Source organism: Cebidichthys violaceus, unplaced genomic scaffold, assembly GCF_023349555.1.
Source record: "Cebidichthys violaceus isolate CVI_PGR_0920_01 unplaced genomic scaffold, fCebVio1.0.p SCAF_115, whole genome shotgun sequence".
NCBI classification, from domain to species: Eukaryota; Metazoa; Chordata; class Actinopteri; order Perciformes; family Stichaeidae; genus Cebidichthys; species Cebidichthys violaceus.
Window position 1 is genome coordinate 402,501 of NW_027176280.1, and position 18,230 is coordinate 420,730.

Consider the following 18,230-nt stretch of genomic DNA (forward strand, 5'->3'; position numbering starts at 1 on the left):
AATGAGCTCATCTCACAAATCTCACATCCAGTCGGTGAGATTGGAAACACAATAACAGTTTTGAGTCTTTCATAATAAAACCATCTGTATGAACATAATACTAATGCTGCTTTAATACTCATTCATGTCCTCATGGTTTGGTTTGTAGATGATTGTCATGTTCCTGAATCTGAGCTTCCACCAACATCGCAGAGATGAACATAATTAACATGCAGATGGTTCTGGAAGTGTTCCTGAATGTTTTCTCTCAGTCTGAGAACAAACCTCCCATGATGCTGCTTGTTTTCATAGTTTCATAAATCCGATCAGAGTTTCTCACATCGGGGGTTCATGTGCTGTTGGTTGCCATGACGGCGTGATGTCCTCCTGGGAGGTGGGCGTGATGATTAGTAATGTTTCCATGTTCCTCGAACTCGTATCATGTTCTCAGAGAGAGCTCACGGTGAGGTAACGGCCTTCATCTTCACATCAATAGTCCCGTTCTCACATGTTCTGATCACAACAGATGAGGCTGACAGAGACACGGTGTGAAGTCTCCAGTTTATTAAGAGTGTTGAGTCACAGCTGAAGGTAAATAACACCGTGTGGATACAAACACACTCAGATCTGATATGACTGCAGTCGTTCCATATTCGTAAATCAAATGTTTATTAATGATCTGTCTGCCTAAAGGACCCTGAAGGCCAGAGAGAGACACAGACTTTCACTGTTGTTTTATAAATAGAGAGGAAATGAATAAGTAGAACAATCCTCCCACACGCTGCTGATCATTAAACAGAAGCGTGATGAGCTTCTCACAAACACTCAGCCATCGATCTGCAAACCAACACTGACTTCACCAATCAAATTAATTTTTAGTTGAAGCTAGTTTAGCATCACTGATCCTTTTCTCAGCAGGATTTACATCCACATCAGAAGCAGGTCTGGAAAAGCCAATGGAAATGCAGATGCCCTGTCCAGGAGAGAGGAACGCTGGTTGGTTGACGCTCCCAGCCCCCACCTGGAGCTGGTGGAGGGGGTGTGTGGCAAACCAGACTACGAGGATCTCCTGAACCTCTTGAGAGGAGCTGCATCAGACGGGAGGTAATTTAGCGGACTCACCTCTCTCCTCTGCTCTGCCCAAACAGGACGGAGGAATCGTCTCACACCAGAGACCCCGACCGGGAGGGGTCTCTGGTTTGACCCTGTCCCCCTTTACCCTACCCTGCTTTTTAAAGGACACTTTTGGTTACTGTCTCTGAGTCTCCTATTTTATTTCTGAATCTTGCCTCCATGTCCCCTGGGTTGCCACATTACACACACACGCACACACACACACACACACACACACACACACACACACACACACACACACACACACACACACACACACACACACACACATTACTGTGGGATGATTTTCATCATGGTGAAAATGGAGGAACACATTTTACATTTTGATTGTGTCAGAGAGATATGAGTAATTTGAGCTTGAACAGTGTGAAATGAAAGCAGGGAACAATTATAAATGCTTGACCAGACTGTTTATGAATACCACGGAGGAAAACTGCTGAAATGTTGTTTTTAATGATAATAAACGGACTAAACTGATTGCAGCCCAGCAGGAGGATGACTCATGCTGCCAGTTTCTTTCTCACAGAGAGCGGTTTGTGTTAGATGACATGAAATAAAATCAAACCAGAGTTTTTATCTTGCTACTTTCAATTTTTAACAATCACATTTTGGTCCCTTGACCCAATCCCCTCCCCTTTTTTTCAGGCTATTGCGACTGAACTCCCTCCCTTCCTCACCCACCTCATCAACACATCTCTTGCTTCAGGATGCTTTCCCACGGCTTTCAAGACTGCCAGAGTCACCCCCCTCCTGAAGAAACCATCGTTTGACCCCTCTGATGTCAAGAACTACAGACCGGTTTCTCTTCTACCTTTTCTATTCAAAACACTTGAACGTGCTGTCTTTAACCAACTGTCTTCCTATCTCTACCAGAACAGCCTTTTGGACCCCCACCAGTCTGGGTTCAAGGTGGGTCAGTCAACAGAGACGGCCCTCCTTGCGGTGACAGAGTTGTTTCACGCCGTGAGAGCTAACTCTCTCTCCTCTGTCCTGATTCTCCTGGACATTACATTACATTACAGTCATTTAGCAGACGCTTTTATCCAAAGCGACTTACAATAAGTGCATCAACATTGGTAATCAAAAGAACTACCAGTCACCAGAAGTCATAAGTACATTTCCTTTTCCAAACAAGCATCTAAGAGCATGAAGCAGAGCATAACTCAGAGCCAAAGTACAGTGCAGAAACAAGAAAAACAGTTAGTGCTATAAGTAATATGAATACAATAAGTGCAACAAGCTAGTATGAATACAATAAGTGCAACAAGCTAGTATGAATACAATAAGTGCTAAGTGGAAGGCTGAGGGTAGCACTTCCTGAAGAGGTGGGTTTTCAGCCTGCGCCGAAAGATGGGCAGCGACTCTACTGTCCTGACATCAGTGGGAAGTTCATTCCACCACTGTGGGGCCAGGACAGAAAACAGCCGTGACCGGGTCGATCGGCCGCCAGGACCTCTGAGCGACGGGGCAACCGAGGCAGCAGTGTTTGACACTGTGAACCATCAGATCCTCCTCTCCACCCTCGAGGGGATGGGCGTCTCAGGCTCTGCACTCTCCCTGTTTGCATCCTACCTGACGGGTCGATCCTACCAGGTGACCTGGAGGGGGGCCGTGTCGGAACTATGCTGACTACGCGGGTTCCGCAAGGGTCAGTCCTGGGCCCCCTTCTCTTCTCGCTCTACACATCATCTCTGGGTTCTGTTATTCGCTCGCATGACTGACTCTTTCCATTGTTATGCCGATGACACCCAGCTGGTCTTGTCATTTCCCCTCGGTGACACCCAAGTGGAGACACGCATCGCTGCGTGTTTGGCTGACATCTCGAAGTGGATGATGACACACCACCTCAAGCTCAACCTAGACAAAACTGAGCTACTGTTCCTCCTGGGGAATGGTTGCCCTCACCGAGACCTGTCCATCACCATTGATGATACCGTGGTGACGCCAACTCGGACTGTGAGGAACCTGGGTGTGACCTTGAATAACCAACTGTCGTTCTCAGCAAACATTGCATCGGTTACGAGCTCCTGCAGATTCCTGCTCTACAACATCAGGAGGATTCTCCTCTTCCTCACTGATGAGACGGCGCAGGTGCTCATCCAGGCTCTTGTCATCTCCCGTCTGGACTACTGCAACTCACTACTTGCTGGAGCCCCGGCGTCAGCCATCAGACCTCTGGAGCTTGTCAAGAAAGCTGCAGCTCGTCCGGTGTTCAATCGCCCCAAGTTCTCCCACACAACTTCCCTTCTTCGTTCTCTACACTGGCTCCCTGTAAGAGCTTGCATCCAGTCTGGTGCTGGCCTACAGGGCAGTGAAAGGAACAGCTCCTTCCTATCTCCAGGCCATGGTCAAGCCATACACCCCCGCCCGACCACTTCTCTCTGCTGCCTCGGGGCGATCGGTTGCCCCGTCGCTCAGAGGTCCTGGCGGCCGATCGACCCGGTCACGGCTGTTTTCTGTCCTGGCTCCACAATGGTGGAATGAACTTCCCACTAACATCAGGACAGCAGAGTCGAAGCCCATCTTTCATCAGGCTGAAAACTCACCTCTTCAAGAAGTACTATCCTGAGCCTTCCACTCAGCACTTATTGTATTTGTATTGGTTTGTTGCACTTATTGTATTTGTTTATTTCTGCACTGTACTTTTGCTCCGGTTTATGCTCTGCTTCATGCTCTTAGATGCTTGTGTAAGCAAGGAGATGCACTTATGACTTCTGGTGACTAGTAGTTCTCTTGAATACACTTATTGTAAGTCGCTTTGGATAAAAGCGTCTGCTAAATGACTATAATGTAATGTCCCCTGTGGCTCATCTCATCATCCGTCTTATTAAATCTGGTGCTGATGAACATTTCTAATGCAAATGTGCGTCAGTTTCTATTTGGTAACATATTGGATTCAGTGTTTTTTTTACTATAGCTGTAAAGACTCTTGTAAAATAACAAACATGTTTGGAAGGTACGCTGTGCAGTTTTTGACCACTAGTGCCGCGGAGATCGGATTGACTTTACAGTCCATCTCAGTGGAAAGTTGGAGCAATGCTGTTGTGTTTGTATCATACGCATCATGAGGACCAGGACAAACGGAGGAGGAATCCAAAGAATATCTTGCCATCATATTGGTTGTGTACAACTTCTGATGCTTTTTGATTCACCTGCAACTCCAGTTCTGACACTCTGAAAAATCACATGTTTACTTCGTTTAACTTTCTTATCAGTACCTTGATTTCACTACTGCTGAAGTTCTTCTGACAGCCTTTTTTGGTAGCATCTCTGCTGCAGCAGTTCCTGTTCTTCCCTGCCTGGCCTCAGGTCTCCTTGGCCTTGTTCTAGTAGGGTCCCCCCTCTGTGGACCTTTTCCAGTGGGGTCTCCGTGGCCTTTTTCTAGTGGGGTCCCCCTGCGTGATCATGTTCCAGTGAGGTCCCCCCTCCGTTGCCTTGTTCCAGTGGCAAAACACAATGTGGACTAGTGATTAAAACACAAACTACATACTGTGATTGTAACGTCCCTGGTTTGATTCCAGCTGCTGAATTCACTCTTGTCTCTCCTCTTATTTCCTCATTACATTACATTACATTGCATTACAGTCATTTAGCAGATGCTTTTATCCAAAGCGACTTACAATAAGTGTTTTCAACATTGGTATTCAAAAGAACTACTAGTCACCAGAAGTCATAAGTGCATCTCCTTTTTTAAACAAGCATCTAAGAGCATAAACCAGAGCAAAAGTACAGTGCAGAAACAAACTAATACAAATACAACAAGTGCAACAAACTAATATGAATACAATAAGTGCTGAGTGGAAGGCTCAGGGTAGGACTTCTTGAAGAGGTGAGTCTTCAGCCTGATGAAAGATGGGGAGCAACTCTGCTGTCTTGACGTCAGTGGGGAGTTCATTCCACCACTGTGGAACGAACCGTGACCGGGTCGATCGGCCGCAGGGACCTCTGAGCGACGGGGCAACCGATCGCCCCGAGATCGGTTGTTGTATTTTTAACTGCCATAAATATTTATGTCATTGTTTTGTGCAGCCAGTGAGGTACGTTGTTATTGTAAATTTGTCATTGTGCATATTTGCGTGCAAACTGTTTTTTGTATAATGTTAATTTGTTTGTCGAAATGTATTTATACAGTTTGAGGACGGATTGAGGACGATGGTGTTGAAGGAGGAATAAATCCATCAGTAACGAGAACTACAGGTGTGGTAGAAAGTTGTGCTTGAAAATTAACTTGTTAACAATTCATTTTATTTTGATTGACAAATCTATTGGTTTGTTTCAGCATCATGAGTTGTTCTCAAATCTTTTGGTAAGCGCCTCTGAGGCTCATTGCTTACTGAACAAAGCAGCAATTTATGTTTTAAAGTTTAATCTAAAGGAACAAAAAACAGCAACAAACCAACTGACTAAATGGGTGCAAAAATAGAAACATCCTGGTTCACTGCAACACAACAGCTGATAAATAATACCAGTCACAACCAGTTCAACAACAATTAACCAATTAAATCCTCTACATTCAACGCTGTTTCTGATGGAAGGAGATCATCTGCTGCTCTAATGAGCTCTGATCAAACAGCCGCGGTTTTTCTGTCTCGATACTCTCTGTAACATCTGTAACATCAGTCTCGAACAGCTGTAACATCTGTAACATCTGTAACATCGGTCTCAAACAGCTGTAACATAGAATCCATCTCCTGAGACTGGGTTTGGAAAAAGAGGAAAAAGACTGAAGAAAACAAAACCTGCTGCGGCTCAGAGGAAGAAGAGAAGAGAGAAACACTCACCTGCTGTCTCTTCTGTGTGTTCTGTCTGTTCTGTCGGTTCTGTCTCTTCTGTCTGTTCTGTCTGTTCTGTCTGCGTCCAGAGACGAAGTCTAGTGACGGTGTTCACCGTTCTGCACCGAGAGGCGTGTGTTTGTGTGTGTGAGAGAGAAACAAAGACAGAGAGAGAGAGAGAGAGAGAGAGAGAGAGAGAGAGAGAGAGAGAGAGGGAGCGAGAGAGAGAGAGAGACAGAGAGAGGGAGAGCGACAGAGGGAGAGAGACAGAGAGAGAGAGAGAGCGAGAGAGAGAGAGAGAGAGAAAGAGAGACAGAGACAAAGAGACGGAGAGAGGGGTACAGATAGAGATACAGATACAGGTACAGGTATAGATAAAGGTACAGGTACAGGTAGGTAGAGGTACAGGTACAGGTAGGTAGAGGTAGAGGTAGAGGTACAGGTACAGGTACAGGTACAGGTAGGTAGAGGTAGAGGTACAGGTACAGATACAGGTACAGGTAGGTAGAGATAAAGCTACAGGTACAGGTACAGATACAGATAAAGGTACAGGTACAGATAAAGGTACAGGTACAGGTAGGTAGAGGTAGAGGTACAGGTACAGGTACAGATACAGGTACAGGTAGGTAGAGATAGAGGTACAGGTACAGGTACAGATACAGGTACAGGTAGGTAGAGGTAGAGGTAGAGGTAGAGGTACAGGTACAGGTACAGATACAGATAAAGGTACAGGTACAGATAAAGGTACAGGTAGGTAGAGGTAGAGGTAGAGGTACAGGTACAGATACAGGTACAGGTACAGGTACAGGTACAGGTACAGGCACAGGTACAGGTAGAGGTAGAGGTAGAGGTACAGCTACAGGTACAGGTACAGATACAGGTACAAGTACAGGTAGGTAGAGGTAGAGGTACATGTACAGGTACAGGTACATATGGCTGGAAATACAATATTGTCATCCCAACTCATCAAAAATAAAGATCTGCCTTCACAGGACGTTAGGTTAAGGTAACCTTAAACCTAAGAAAAGGGCGTAGTTGAAGTTGACATCACGTGATGGTTGTGAGTAGATTAGTGGTCAGTGATTTCTATGTTTACTGGTCCTGAACTGTGGTCTCCAGCTCGATAGTCCTGTTTACAGTAATGTGTTTGTGAAAAGCTCTGCTGGGAGCTGTGGGTGAGGTTTAATTGTGTGACGCGACACAGAGAGGAGACTAAAGAGGTTAGGGAGATGCTGCAGCATCAGTTCTGTCACAACTGGAGAGTATTTCATAATTTAAAGAATAGCAAAAAAAGACAATGGAGGCTTTTCTCTATAAAAAAGATGACACGTGGTTCATCCAATCACCTGCCAAGTGTCTGTCCTTCCAATGACGTCTTCTCAGATGTCTCTGTGGAGGATAGCCTTCTACTTCTACTCCACTATATCTCAGTGGGAAGGTTGTTTTCACTTCCTCTCTCCTTTCCTTCTGTTTCCTTTAATTCTTTTCTTGTGTCCTCCATCCTTCCCATTCGCTAATAGATGAAGGGAAGGTGGTTCTCATTTCATGTTCTGTCCCACCTTCACAACAGCAGATAGAGTGAGATGTTTCTCACTGATTATGGTGGCTATGGTGTTATTTAGAATCTATTTCCAGTAATGCATGGTTATTGTATTCCCCTTTCAGTCTCTGCAGGAGTGTTATCATGAAATACCAATTGTTATTCTCCTCAAACGTAAAGCACCCAATCGTTCCAATCAACCTCACAAATGAGATGAAATAAGTGCAGCAGAAGCTCACCGGCAACCAAATAATACAGGAGAGGATTGCAACGCTGCGTTGCTTGTGACGGACTCAGAACAATTTGCTGCGATAATGAGTTTCAAAACCTCTGAGATGGACTGTGAGAGAGAGAGACAGTTGAAGATGAAGGCAGAAAGATTGCACATTATGTTTGTAGAGAGTTCTATTCCGTGACTTTGAGAATTTGTTCAGGATCATAACATCACTAAGTGTGTGAGCATTGAGCCCAAGACAAGGACTTTGTTACTCCTTCCTGTTTCCGTGGTGTGTGTCTGCATGTCGATGTGTTGTCGGACAGGAAGAGTCAGAGATGTGTCTATCTTTGCTGCTCTCTTATCAAGGCGGGCGGGGCCTTGTATTGCTATACTTGTGAGGACCGATCTCAGTTTTGAACCATCCTCGTGAAAACATTTACGATATATATATATATATATATATATATATATATATATACAGTTCCTGGAGATGCTGGACTGAACATGTGAAGGGAAACAATGTGACTACATGAAGATTGAAACGGGAGGAGATAAAAGTCAGAAACACGTGAACACTGAAGAACAGTCAGTGGAGCTCTCACATCTTTTCTCATCTGATCTGATATCAGCTGTTCTTTACTTTTAAACAGATTCACCTCAAAGACCTCAGAAGAATTCACACCATCCTCCTCTTCCTTCTGTCTCCTCAAGATCCGACCCAAAGTCTCTTTATAGATGTGACTTTTTACTGCTTTAGGTGTTAAATGGGCCTGATCCAGGACCACCACATGGACCATATAGGCCTGATCCAGGACCAGCACATGAGAACAGAGTTGAATAGAAGACAAAGAAAAGAAGAAGCTCAGTTCTTTTCTTCTTTTTCTGTCTCCAAACAGGAAGCTCTGCTCTCGTTCCTCGTTTCCTTGGTTACCTGTGATGGCGCACACACACACACGCACACACACGCACACACACGCACACACACGCACACACACACACACACACACACACACACACGCACACACACATGCACACACACACTCACACACTCACACACTCACACACACACGCACACACTCACACATACACACACACACACACACACGCACACACTATATCTGGTTCAGTTTATTCCTCTCATGTATCAGAATGCATTCAGGTCACAGAGGTAAACATCAGTTTCTCTAAAACAGAATATATTAAAAACACAGAGATGTTCTCATCATATTTACAGAAGATTCTAGTGTTTGTTCAGTAAATTAAACTACATCTGTCTGCTGTCCTGGCTCCACAATGTAGGAACGAGTATTTACATCAAGACAGAAGAAATGTTACACATCAGATCAGACAATAGACTGTAAATAAGACAAAGTCACCGAGACGTCACCCGTTGGTTTGTGGACAGATGTTCTGAAGCCACATAGCTACAGAGACCTGTCAATCACTGTGTAGCCCCGCCCCTAAAGCATCCCCTGCACTTATTGTGAGTCACTTTGGAGAGTTTACTAAATGAATGTAGTTTAAAATGTGAGAATCAGCATCTGTAGTGATAAGATGGAACAATAATGTTTACACTCACAGAATAACCATTATCACCAAAGGTGTTTCAGACAAACTCTCCATTACGCTTTATACTGAGTGATGATTTATGGGTTGCTTCCACACACACACACACACACACACACACACACACACACACAGACATGGTACTGGCAAGAGAGGCTGAAAGAGTTGTGTGGAGATAGATTTGAGGTTTCTGAAGGATATGTTGCGCTTGGCTTTTGGGATGGGGATAGGGATGTCAATGTCCATGGTGATAGCAGGTGGTCAGAGATGTTGAGGTTGAGGCTGGAGAGTTGAGGTATTGTGAGACCAGTGGAGCAGACCAGATCCAGGATGTGACCTCGGCTGTGTGTGGGGAGGTTGATCTGTTGTGTGAAGTTGAAGCATTGTATCAGTTCCATGAATTCTGTGGTAGATTTACAGCCAGTGTTATCAATGTGGATGTTGAAATCACCTAGGAGGAGAACGGAAGGTGAGATGGTACATAGCTGGGTCAGAAAATCAAATCAAATCATTGACAAAGTTCAACTCACATGATTACAAGTTGTCAGTTTAACTGAAGAAGAAGAGAATGTGAAGCTCAGAGGATCATGTCCAGCTGACCCTGGGTCAGTTCTGTATCACATAAGGATGAAGAAGAGTTTATTTAGTTCTTTTGTTCTGTCATGACTTTCACAGTTTCACTTCAGAGATGATGGTGAACCATGTATTCACACACAGAACAAAACAAATACAACACATGAAAAACATAATTTGTTAACGAGAGTTCTGTGTGTTATATCAATATATATGCTGTAGTTATATAACTATATATGTTATAGTTATATAACTATATATGCTGTAGTTATATAACTATAATTGTTGTAGTTATACAACTACATATGTTATAGTTATATAACTATATATGTTATCGTTATATGAATATATATGTTATAGTTATATGAATATATATGTTGTAGTTATATATATGTTGTAGTTATTGCTGCAAAATCTCATTCATAAATGGGATAAAATGAATAAATAAAATGTAAACTTGGGGTTTGATATTCTCCTACAAATGTGGCAAAGTTCTTCTTGATGTAAAGATGCAAATAAAACATTATAATTCATAGAGAAACTTAACATTATTCATATCATATACTGTATTTATAATTGTATCTTATTTCTGTAGCTGTATTGGATTTCACAGTCTATAAATAGGATGGACAAGATAACAAAAACACCTGTTAATATAACAGCAACACAAATGACCATTAATGATTTATCTTGTGTGAGAATGTGAGTGTGTATTTAAACTATCATTTCAATGAATAATTCAAACATATCAACTAAAGTGAATCTGTGATTCATTACAACGTGAGAATGTTTTGTTAACTTTGACCTCTTCACTATAAAACATCTTTATTATGTATAATAAATAAATTCAATTTGATTGTCTTTACAAACCTTATATTATCTTTTTAGCGTTTATGTTTTAACCGTAACAGCATGATAACAGCGAGAGCACTAACAGAAAAAAGCTCATAAGATGAGAGTGTGGACGAGTTTAATGAAATTAAATATTGAAATAAATTAGTCAAATTAGGCTCAGCAAAGCAGAGGTTAAGTGTCTCATTTGGGGAAAAATCAATGAAATGTGGCAAAAAACGACAAAGAGGAGAAAGATATTAATAATAATAATAATAATAATAATAATATAAATAATAATAAAAATATTATTATTATAATGACATTACGGTCATTTTAGCAGACGCTTTTATCCATCTACACACCGTAGACACAGCTACGGGAGACATTTTGGGGTTAAGTGTCTTGCTCAAGGACACATTGACATGAGACTAGCAGAGGAGGATCTGGGAATCGAACTGCCAACCCTCTGATTGAAAGGGAGCCCTGCTCTCCACTTAGCCACGGTCACCCTGGTGACATGATGACATGAGATGATGATAATAACAATAAAAGTGATACACGATAAAGAAACACCAGACAGTTTGTATGGAAGCCCATTTCCACCACTGTGAGGACAAAATTAAGATCCTGTAAGTCATTATAATGAGATACTAACTCATAATTATGAGATACTAACTCATAATTATGACTTACTATCTTATGATTATGACTTAGCATCTCATAATAATGAGATACTATCTCATAATAATGAGATGCTAAGTCATTATTTTGAGTTAGTATCTCATTATAATGACTTACAGGATCTTAATTTTTTCCTCACAGTGCGGAAATGGGCTTCCATAGTTTTGTGTTGTAGTGAGATGATGAATGTATATTTAAATGATTACTGAGCATAAAGGTTAAAGTTCTGCTTTCTGAAGGAACACTGAGTTTTATAATAAGAAGAGTTGTACCTTTATAGGAGGTCTAGATTGTAAAAAATATATTGATATATACAGTGTATATAAATACTGTATATATAAATATTGTATATTGTCATGTGTTCGCTGATCCACACTCCGGACCAGAAGGGGGCGGTAATGCGCCACTAAAATAGATGTCAACCGCTGTAACACTAGAAGAAGAAGAAAGAGGAGGAGAAAAAGGAGTAGAAGAAGAAAAAGAAAGAGGAGGAGAAAAAGGAGTAGAATAAGAAAGAGGTTCTACCCTCAGCAGCAGCAGCAGCAGCAGCACAGAGTCCAGACTGACAGCAGGTCTTCCTACATGATTAAAACTAGAAACACGGATCGATAGAACCGTTAATATCCGTCATGGAGTCTTATGACATTCTAGCTAATCAGCCCGTTGTGATCGATAATGTAAGTATGATGACGTCACCCATCCACACCCTAACCGAGGCCGCTGTTAGCTGTTAGCTGGGCTCATGTTATTGTGTGAGAGATGATGATCATTACATGTGTAACGGTCACTGACGTGCATTAACGATCACTGACGGTGATCTACGATACTGAAGCGTTGTTAGCATGATGCTAAAGTTAGTTACAGTTATTGTAGCTCTGCGTGATTTATCCAACCCCAGTGGAAGCGCTAGCTAAAGCTGCAGCTCGCTTCAGCGGCTAGCTAAAATCCTAAATGTTAGCTGTCCGTGGTCCTGTAGCTAGATCATTACACTTCTTCGTAATGCTAAATAGCTAGCTTAGCAGGATGCGCTGTCAGTGAGGATGTGAGTGTCTAGGATGTTAGCATCTCTACCGGTAGGCTGTTAGCATCTCTACCGGTAGGATGTTCGCATCTCTACCGGTAGGCTGTTAGCGTCTCTACCGGTAGGCTGTTAGCATCTCTACCGGTAGGCTGTTAGCGTTTCTACCGGTAGGATGTTAGCGTCTCTACCGGGAGTCTGTTAGCATCTCCACTGGTAGAATGTTAGCGTCTCTACCGGTAGACTGTTAGCGTCTCTACCGGTAGGCTGTTAGCATCTCTACCGGTAGGCTGTTAGCATCTCTACCGGTAGGATGTTAGAGTGATTAAAAACGTTACTCAGTATTCTGAGCTAAGTGTATTGATTGCGGGTTCACATGTCCATGTGTTACTATCATATCTGGTGTTTCTGGGTTCACATTTCTGTGTATTGTTCCATTTTTCTGCTGTAGATGTTTGTAATGAATTAGATGTTTGTAGCTTCTCTGTCCTGTGAGAACCTCATATCTCTACAAAGAACAAACTGTTCTCAGCTTTGTGAAGATGTTTCTTCCTGCTGATCAAAGAGGCTTTTTAAAGACTTTATTTAGCTGGAGGAGGATTTTCTCAACAGGTAAACCTTCAAGCACATGTGGAGAGATGTGGTTTTCACTGGACAGGTCTGTCTGTTGGTTAGAGCTCCTCAAGTCTTAGGAGATCTTTCTTAATGTTGGCTTCATGCTGACAGACTTTAACAAGACACTAATGAACACAATATTTAAATTGGTGCTTTTACACTATTCATTGTGAAGCAGCTGAATTTTACAGATCGATTAAATCAACGAATCGATGAGTGAGAGTCGCCAGCCTTAATTATGTCTAAATGTAGACTCCTGTCTAAATACTATGGATGGAATCATTGGAGGAAACATAAGTGATGATTGAGTTTATGTCTTTAGTGTCTCCTCACTAGTCATGAGGTCTGCTGGTGGCTTCAGGCTGAGTCTCATGACTTAATGACTCTTATGATTAAAACACAGCTCCTCTTCAACCATAACTCTGTGATGTCATCTCTTCTTCTTCAGGGGTCAGGGGTCATCAAAGCTGGTTTTGCAGGAGACCAGATCCCTAAATACTGCTTCCCTAACTAGTAAGTGTTTACGTTATCAACTCGTCTTAATGTCTATTAACATATTGAGATTGTTTATTTAGTTTGATTAACAGTCTAAATTCTGATGTTTAACTTCAATATTTAAACAGAGAAGGTAAAGATACGTCTCTCCAGATGTGTTTCTGTCACTAGACTCAACGTTCAGATCAACTGTTGTCTCACGTTTCTAGTGTTGGACGTCCAAAGCATGTTCGTGTGATGGCAGGAGCTCTGGAGGGAGACCTCTTCATTGGACCCAAAGCAGAGGTAAGATCATCATCAGTCTGTGGATCTGGAGGAATATTATTTAAAGAACTCCAGAATCACTCAGAAGAACTGATGCCTTCAGGACAAGTTCCCAGAGAACTGAACAATGTGCACTTTATTCAGACGTACTTTGATATGTTCATGTTACTCTTTATAGTTTTACTTTATGTTGTACTCACATGTTCCTAAATTAAGTTGTATAGAATTACTGCTGTAACTTTACTAAAGTGTACTTTATACTTAAAGAGGTGGTCCAAATGGTGGGGGTTAGGTGGTCTAGATGTTGGGGGTTAGGTGGTCTAGATGGTGGGGGTTAGGTGGTCTAGATGTTGGGGGTTAGGTGGTCTAGATGGTGGGGGTTAGGTGATCCAGATGTTCGGTCGTGAACCTCTGAATTCTGTAACTTGGTGCGCTGCAATTACGTGACTGTGACAAATAGTTCACGGATAAAAACACTGTTTACAAGTTATGTGTTTTTACAAAGAACAACAATTGGATCATAAATTATAAACGTCTCCGTTCATCATCAGAGCTCAAGATCCTTCTGTAGAGTCTTTACGCTACGAGGCCCAGAAACAAAGCTTTAAAGGGAACTCGGCTTCATGATAGATGTCCGTTGTGTTGTTTGGACCTCGCTGATGACGGTCTGGTTGGTTTGGACCTCGCTGATGACGGTTGTGTTGACTTGAACTAACTAACGTTGTCTCTCTCACCTTCAGGAGCACCGGGGCTTGCTGTCGGTCCGGTATCCAATGGAACACGGCATCGTGAAGGACTGGAACGACATGGAGAGGATCTGGCAGTATGTTTATTCCAAAGAGCAGCTGCAGACTTTCTCTGAGGAGGTGAGGCCCCGCCCCCTTTCTGCTACTTAATATTAAGGTGACGAGTTCTACAGATCTCATTGATTCTCTAACATCTTTCCCAGCATCCTGTGCTGCTGACTGAAGCACCTCTCAACCCCAGCAACAACCGGGAGAAGGCTGCAGAGGTTTTCTTTGAGACCTTCAATGTTCCTGCTCTCTTCATCTCCATGCAGGCCGTCCTCAGCTTGTGAGTTCCTCTTCCTCTCCGTGTTGTTAGATGATGAAGATGATGATAATAGTTACAGGCATACTGAGTGTGTAGTGTGTGTTTCCTGCAGGTACGCCACAGGTCGTACCACTGGTGTGGTGTTGGATTCTGGGGACGGAGTGACTCACGTGGTTCCCATCTACGAGGGCTTTGCGATCCCTCACTCCATCATGCGCGTGGACATCGCCGGCAGAGACGTGTCTCGGTACCTCCGTCTGCTGCTGCGTAAAGAAGGATACAACTTCAACACGTCGGCAGAGTTCGAGGTGGTTCGCACCGTCAAAGAGGTGAAGAACGTCTGAGTTATGATGTGAAATGTGATTCTTTATTGATTTCTGTCTAATCGATATGTTTCCGTCTCCTCAGAGAGCTTGTTATCTGTCTCTCAACCCACAAAAGGACGAGACTCTAGAAACGGAGAAGGCTCAGTACGTCCTGCCTGATGGAAGCACTTTAAAAGTGAGTTTCTATATTTGCATGTAGACCTCGTCCTCATCAAACCATCACTAACCCAGAACCACCTTCTCAGATCGGTCCGGCCCGGTTCCGAGCTCCAGAACTTCTGTTCAGACCCGACCTGATCGGAGACGAGAGCTTAGGGATCCACGAGGTTCTGGCCTACGCCATCCAGAAGTCTGACATGGACCTCCGACGCACTCTGTTCAACACCATTGTGCTGTGTGGAGGGTCCACCTTAATCAAAGGTGAGGAGACATCCACACACGCACACGCACACGTACACGCGTGTACACACACACACACACACACACACACACACACACACACACACACACACACACACACACACACACACACACACACACACACACACACACACACACACACTAACACAGACACTAACGCACACAGACACTAACGCACACATACTAACATGCACACACACACTAACACACACTAACGGACACACACACACCAGCTGCAGTTACTGAAGAAGTCCGTTTCTTTTAGGCTTTGGAGAACGACTACTAACTGAAGTCAAGAAGCTGGCTCCCAAAGACGTGAAGATTAAGGTGGGTCCAGGTTCAGGTCGTCTGTTTGTTAAACCAGGTTCAGGTCTTCTCATTAATTTTGATGCATGTAACAGTTGGATGGAGACAGAGACTCTTTTCAGCTTGTAAACAACAACAACAACAACAACTTCTCAAAGTATCTGTTCTCACTTCTAAATGAGTTAAATGTTAAATGTGTATTCAGCTCGTTTTCTTTGTTAGATATGTTTGGTTATTGGTAGATATGTATATAATAATGGTTCTAATGACGATATTACAAATGTGCGTCTTAACTTAATTCTTTTTGTGACCTGTTGTTGTTTTCTTGTTCTACCAGATTTCTGCTCCTCAAGAGAGGCTCTACTCCACGTGGATCGGGTAAGAACTCACACTGAGGCGTCTACGACGACGTTCTGTTGAGATATTACAAGAACAATGAGCATTTTCTAAGATCAGAGTCACAAAACTGTTTGCTTCACTTTTCAAGGTTTGATCAGTTTTTATTTATTTTCATAAAAGAACTTGAAAGAGAACGTGTTGATGTATCAGAACTTCTTATGGTCTTTATGATTTATCTGATGACCTGCTGGTACAATTCATACCGATGTCAGCAGTTTATGAAGTGATACAGGAAGGACACACCTCTGTCTCCTTTCCTCGTTCAGAGGTCGGGGTCCTGAAGGAGACGCCTCTGTCTCCTTGCCTCGTTGTGATGAGGTTCATCAGACCTTTCAAAGTGAAGCGTAGTTCTTTGTAGAAACATGACATTTGATAGAAGTGTATAATTTGAGCGTCCTGTCCTCAACAGCGGCTCTATTTTGGCCTCGTTGGACACCTTTAAGAAGATGTGGGTGTCAAAGCGAGAATACGAAGAAGACCGAGCACGAGCGATCCACAGGAAGACCTTCTAGAAGGATATCCGCCTCAGAACTGCCCTCAGATCTCATCATACTGTCGACTCTCAAACACTCGTCATCTCTGGGATCTTCTGATCATCCTTTATCAACTGCTAACACCCCCCCCCCCCCTCTCCCCGAGAAACACACAGTTAGTCTTTCCTCCTGATGATCCTGCTGAAGTGTCATTCACTACAGAAGGTCTCTCACACTGTGGATTTCCTACTCCTCCACTTTGAAGTATTTAAGCTCTGCAAGGCCTCAAACATCATGTCAATAAACCTCAATGTTGTCTTTTTGTTTTTTTGCTACCGTTGAGATTTCCATTCCAGACCGAAGACTTTTTATTTGATGTGTATTTAGAACCAAGGTTTGAAGTACTATAGATGTACAGTATATAGTACTAGTACTATATCTGTATATAGTACTCGTGAAACAAAAAGAGAACCACTGTGTAATAGATCTGATCTTAAAGTTAAAGGTTCATTCATCAAATGTTTTACAGAAACATGACGTCACAAAATGTTCAGTCAGCTTTTTGGATTAAAATGAAGAGTAGAAAAAAAAATCCTTGATTTAAGTTTTTTTTATTTATCACTAAGTTTCACTTCAGGAGGAATCAGCTGTTTCTCATTCTGCTGTTCTCTTATAATTATTATATTATTTTCTTATGGCTCTAAACATGAACCAGGAAGCACCTCAACACATAAAATACATTTTACAGAAATCATTTCAAACACTGAAGTTTAGATCAAACTAAGAAGTAAAGCTTCCTGTTTATCTGTAGCAACATGTCTTCATATAATGAACTTTATTCTGTTAGAATAAAGTTCATTATATTAAGAAATGCTTGATTTTCTTCTTTTAAGTGTTTAGTTTTTTTAAATGATCTCATGAACCACTTTTCTTTTTGATGTTTTATTTAGATGCATGTTAGTTAATGTAAAGTTAAAGAAACACTGAGAGCCCCCGCCGTGTACTGGTAGAGTCTGGATCTATGATTTAGTGAATCTCAGTGACAGTGAAGGCATCGTGTCCACACTTGTGTCCTTACTCGTCTCCTCACTCCTGTGCGTCCTCTGCTTTAAGGACATGAGACAAAGGTAGTCAGGTGTCCTCAGCCTTTTGTAAAGAGGAAAGCTTTTCATAAACAACCGTCAGATAACAGACTAAACATGTACAATACTGTTTATTCTTTATTATTAAGTGTTTGCTTTTACTTTTGGTAAATTCAATATAATAAATAAATGAATGGCTGCTGCTCGGATGTCTCCTCATTGAATCATTAGCTTTTCAAACATCTTTCTGCACATTACCCACCATGATATATATAATAGACCCAGAATATATAGATATAGATCGATATAGACCCAGAATATATAGATCGATAGATGGATATAGACCCAGAATATATAGATCGATATAGACCCAGAATATGTAGATCTATAGATCGATATAGATCCAGAATGTGTAGATCAATAGCTAGATTGGACTAAACTAAACTTCTCTGATCTGTTGTTGTGACTGAAGGACTTCAGTTC

At 42.3% G+C, this 18,230-nt stretch overlaps 2 protein-coding genes across 3 annotated transcripts in view; one reads left to right on the forward strand and one right to left on the reverse strand.

Moving 5' to 3' along the window:
- The window catches only part of npy8ar (neuropeptide Y receptor Y8a), a 14,436-nt gene extending 8,421 nt beyond the window's left edge, over positions 1 to 6,015 (reverse strand). Inside the window, exons 1-2 of one of the 2 annotated variants that reach the window (XM_068705385.1) lie at positions 5,895 to 6,015; positions 4,332 to 4,547 (exon numbers count right to left, since the gene is read on the reverse strand). The gene's annotated coding sequence lies outside the window, so the exon portion shown is untranslated. The remainder of the gene's footprint in view (positions 1 to 4,331; positions 4,548 to 5,894) is intronic. The other variant, XM_068705384.1, reaches the window with a different exon arrangement.
- A 5,740-nt stretch (positions 6,016 to 11,755) lies between these two features.
- On the forward strand, positions 11,756 to 17,950 carry actr1b (actin related protein 1B). Its single transcript, XM_068705387.1, has 11 exons — positions 11,756 to 11,973; positions 13,378 to 13,442; positions 13,634 to 13,709; positions 14,429 to 14,554; positions 14,638 to 14,762; positions 14,854 to 15,070; positions 15,150 to 15,242; positions 15,313 to 15,487; positions 15,753 to 15,814; positions 16,131 to 16,171; positions 16,602 to 17,950. The coding sequence occupies exons 1-11, from the start codon at positions 11,926 to 11,928 to the stop codon at positions 16,702 to 16,704; spliced, it is 1,131 nt and encodes a 376-aa protein (XP_068561488.1). The 5' UTR covers positions 11,756 to 11,925; the 3' UTR covers positions 16,705 to 17,950.
- The last annotated feature ends 280 nt before the right edge of the window (positions 17,951 to 18,230 follow it).

Bases quoted from the DNA above. Each gene is read 5' to 3' on its own strand.
- actr1b (XM_068705387.1), top strand. From the start codon at position 11,926: ATGGAGTCTTATGACATTCTAGCTAATCAGCCCGTTGTGATCGATAAT. The intron at 11,974-13,377 runs GTAAGTATGATG...CTTCTTCTTCAG, and splicing joins AGCCCGTTGTGATCGATAAT to GGGTCAGGGGTCATCAAAGC. The intron at 15,488-15,752 runs GTGAGGAGACAT...CGTTTCTTTTAG, and splicing joins AGGGTCCACCTTAATCAAAG to GCTTTGGAGAACGACTACTA.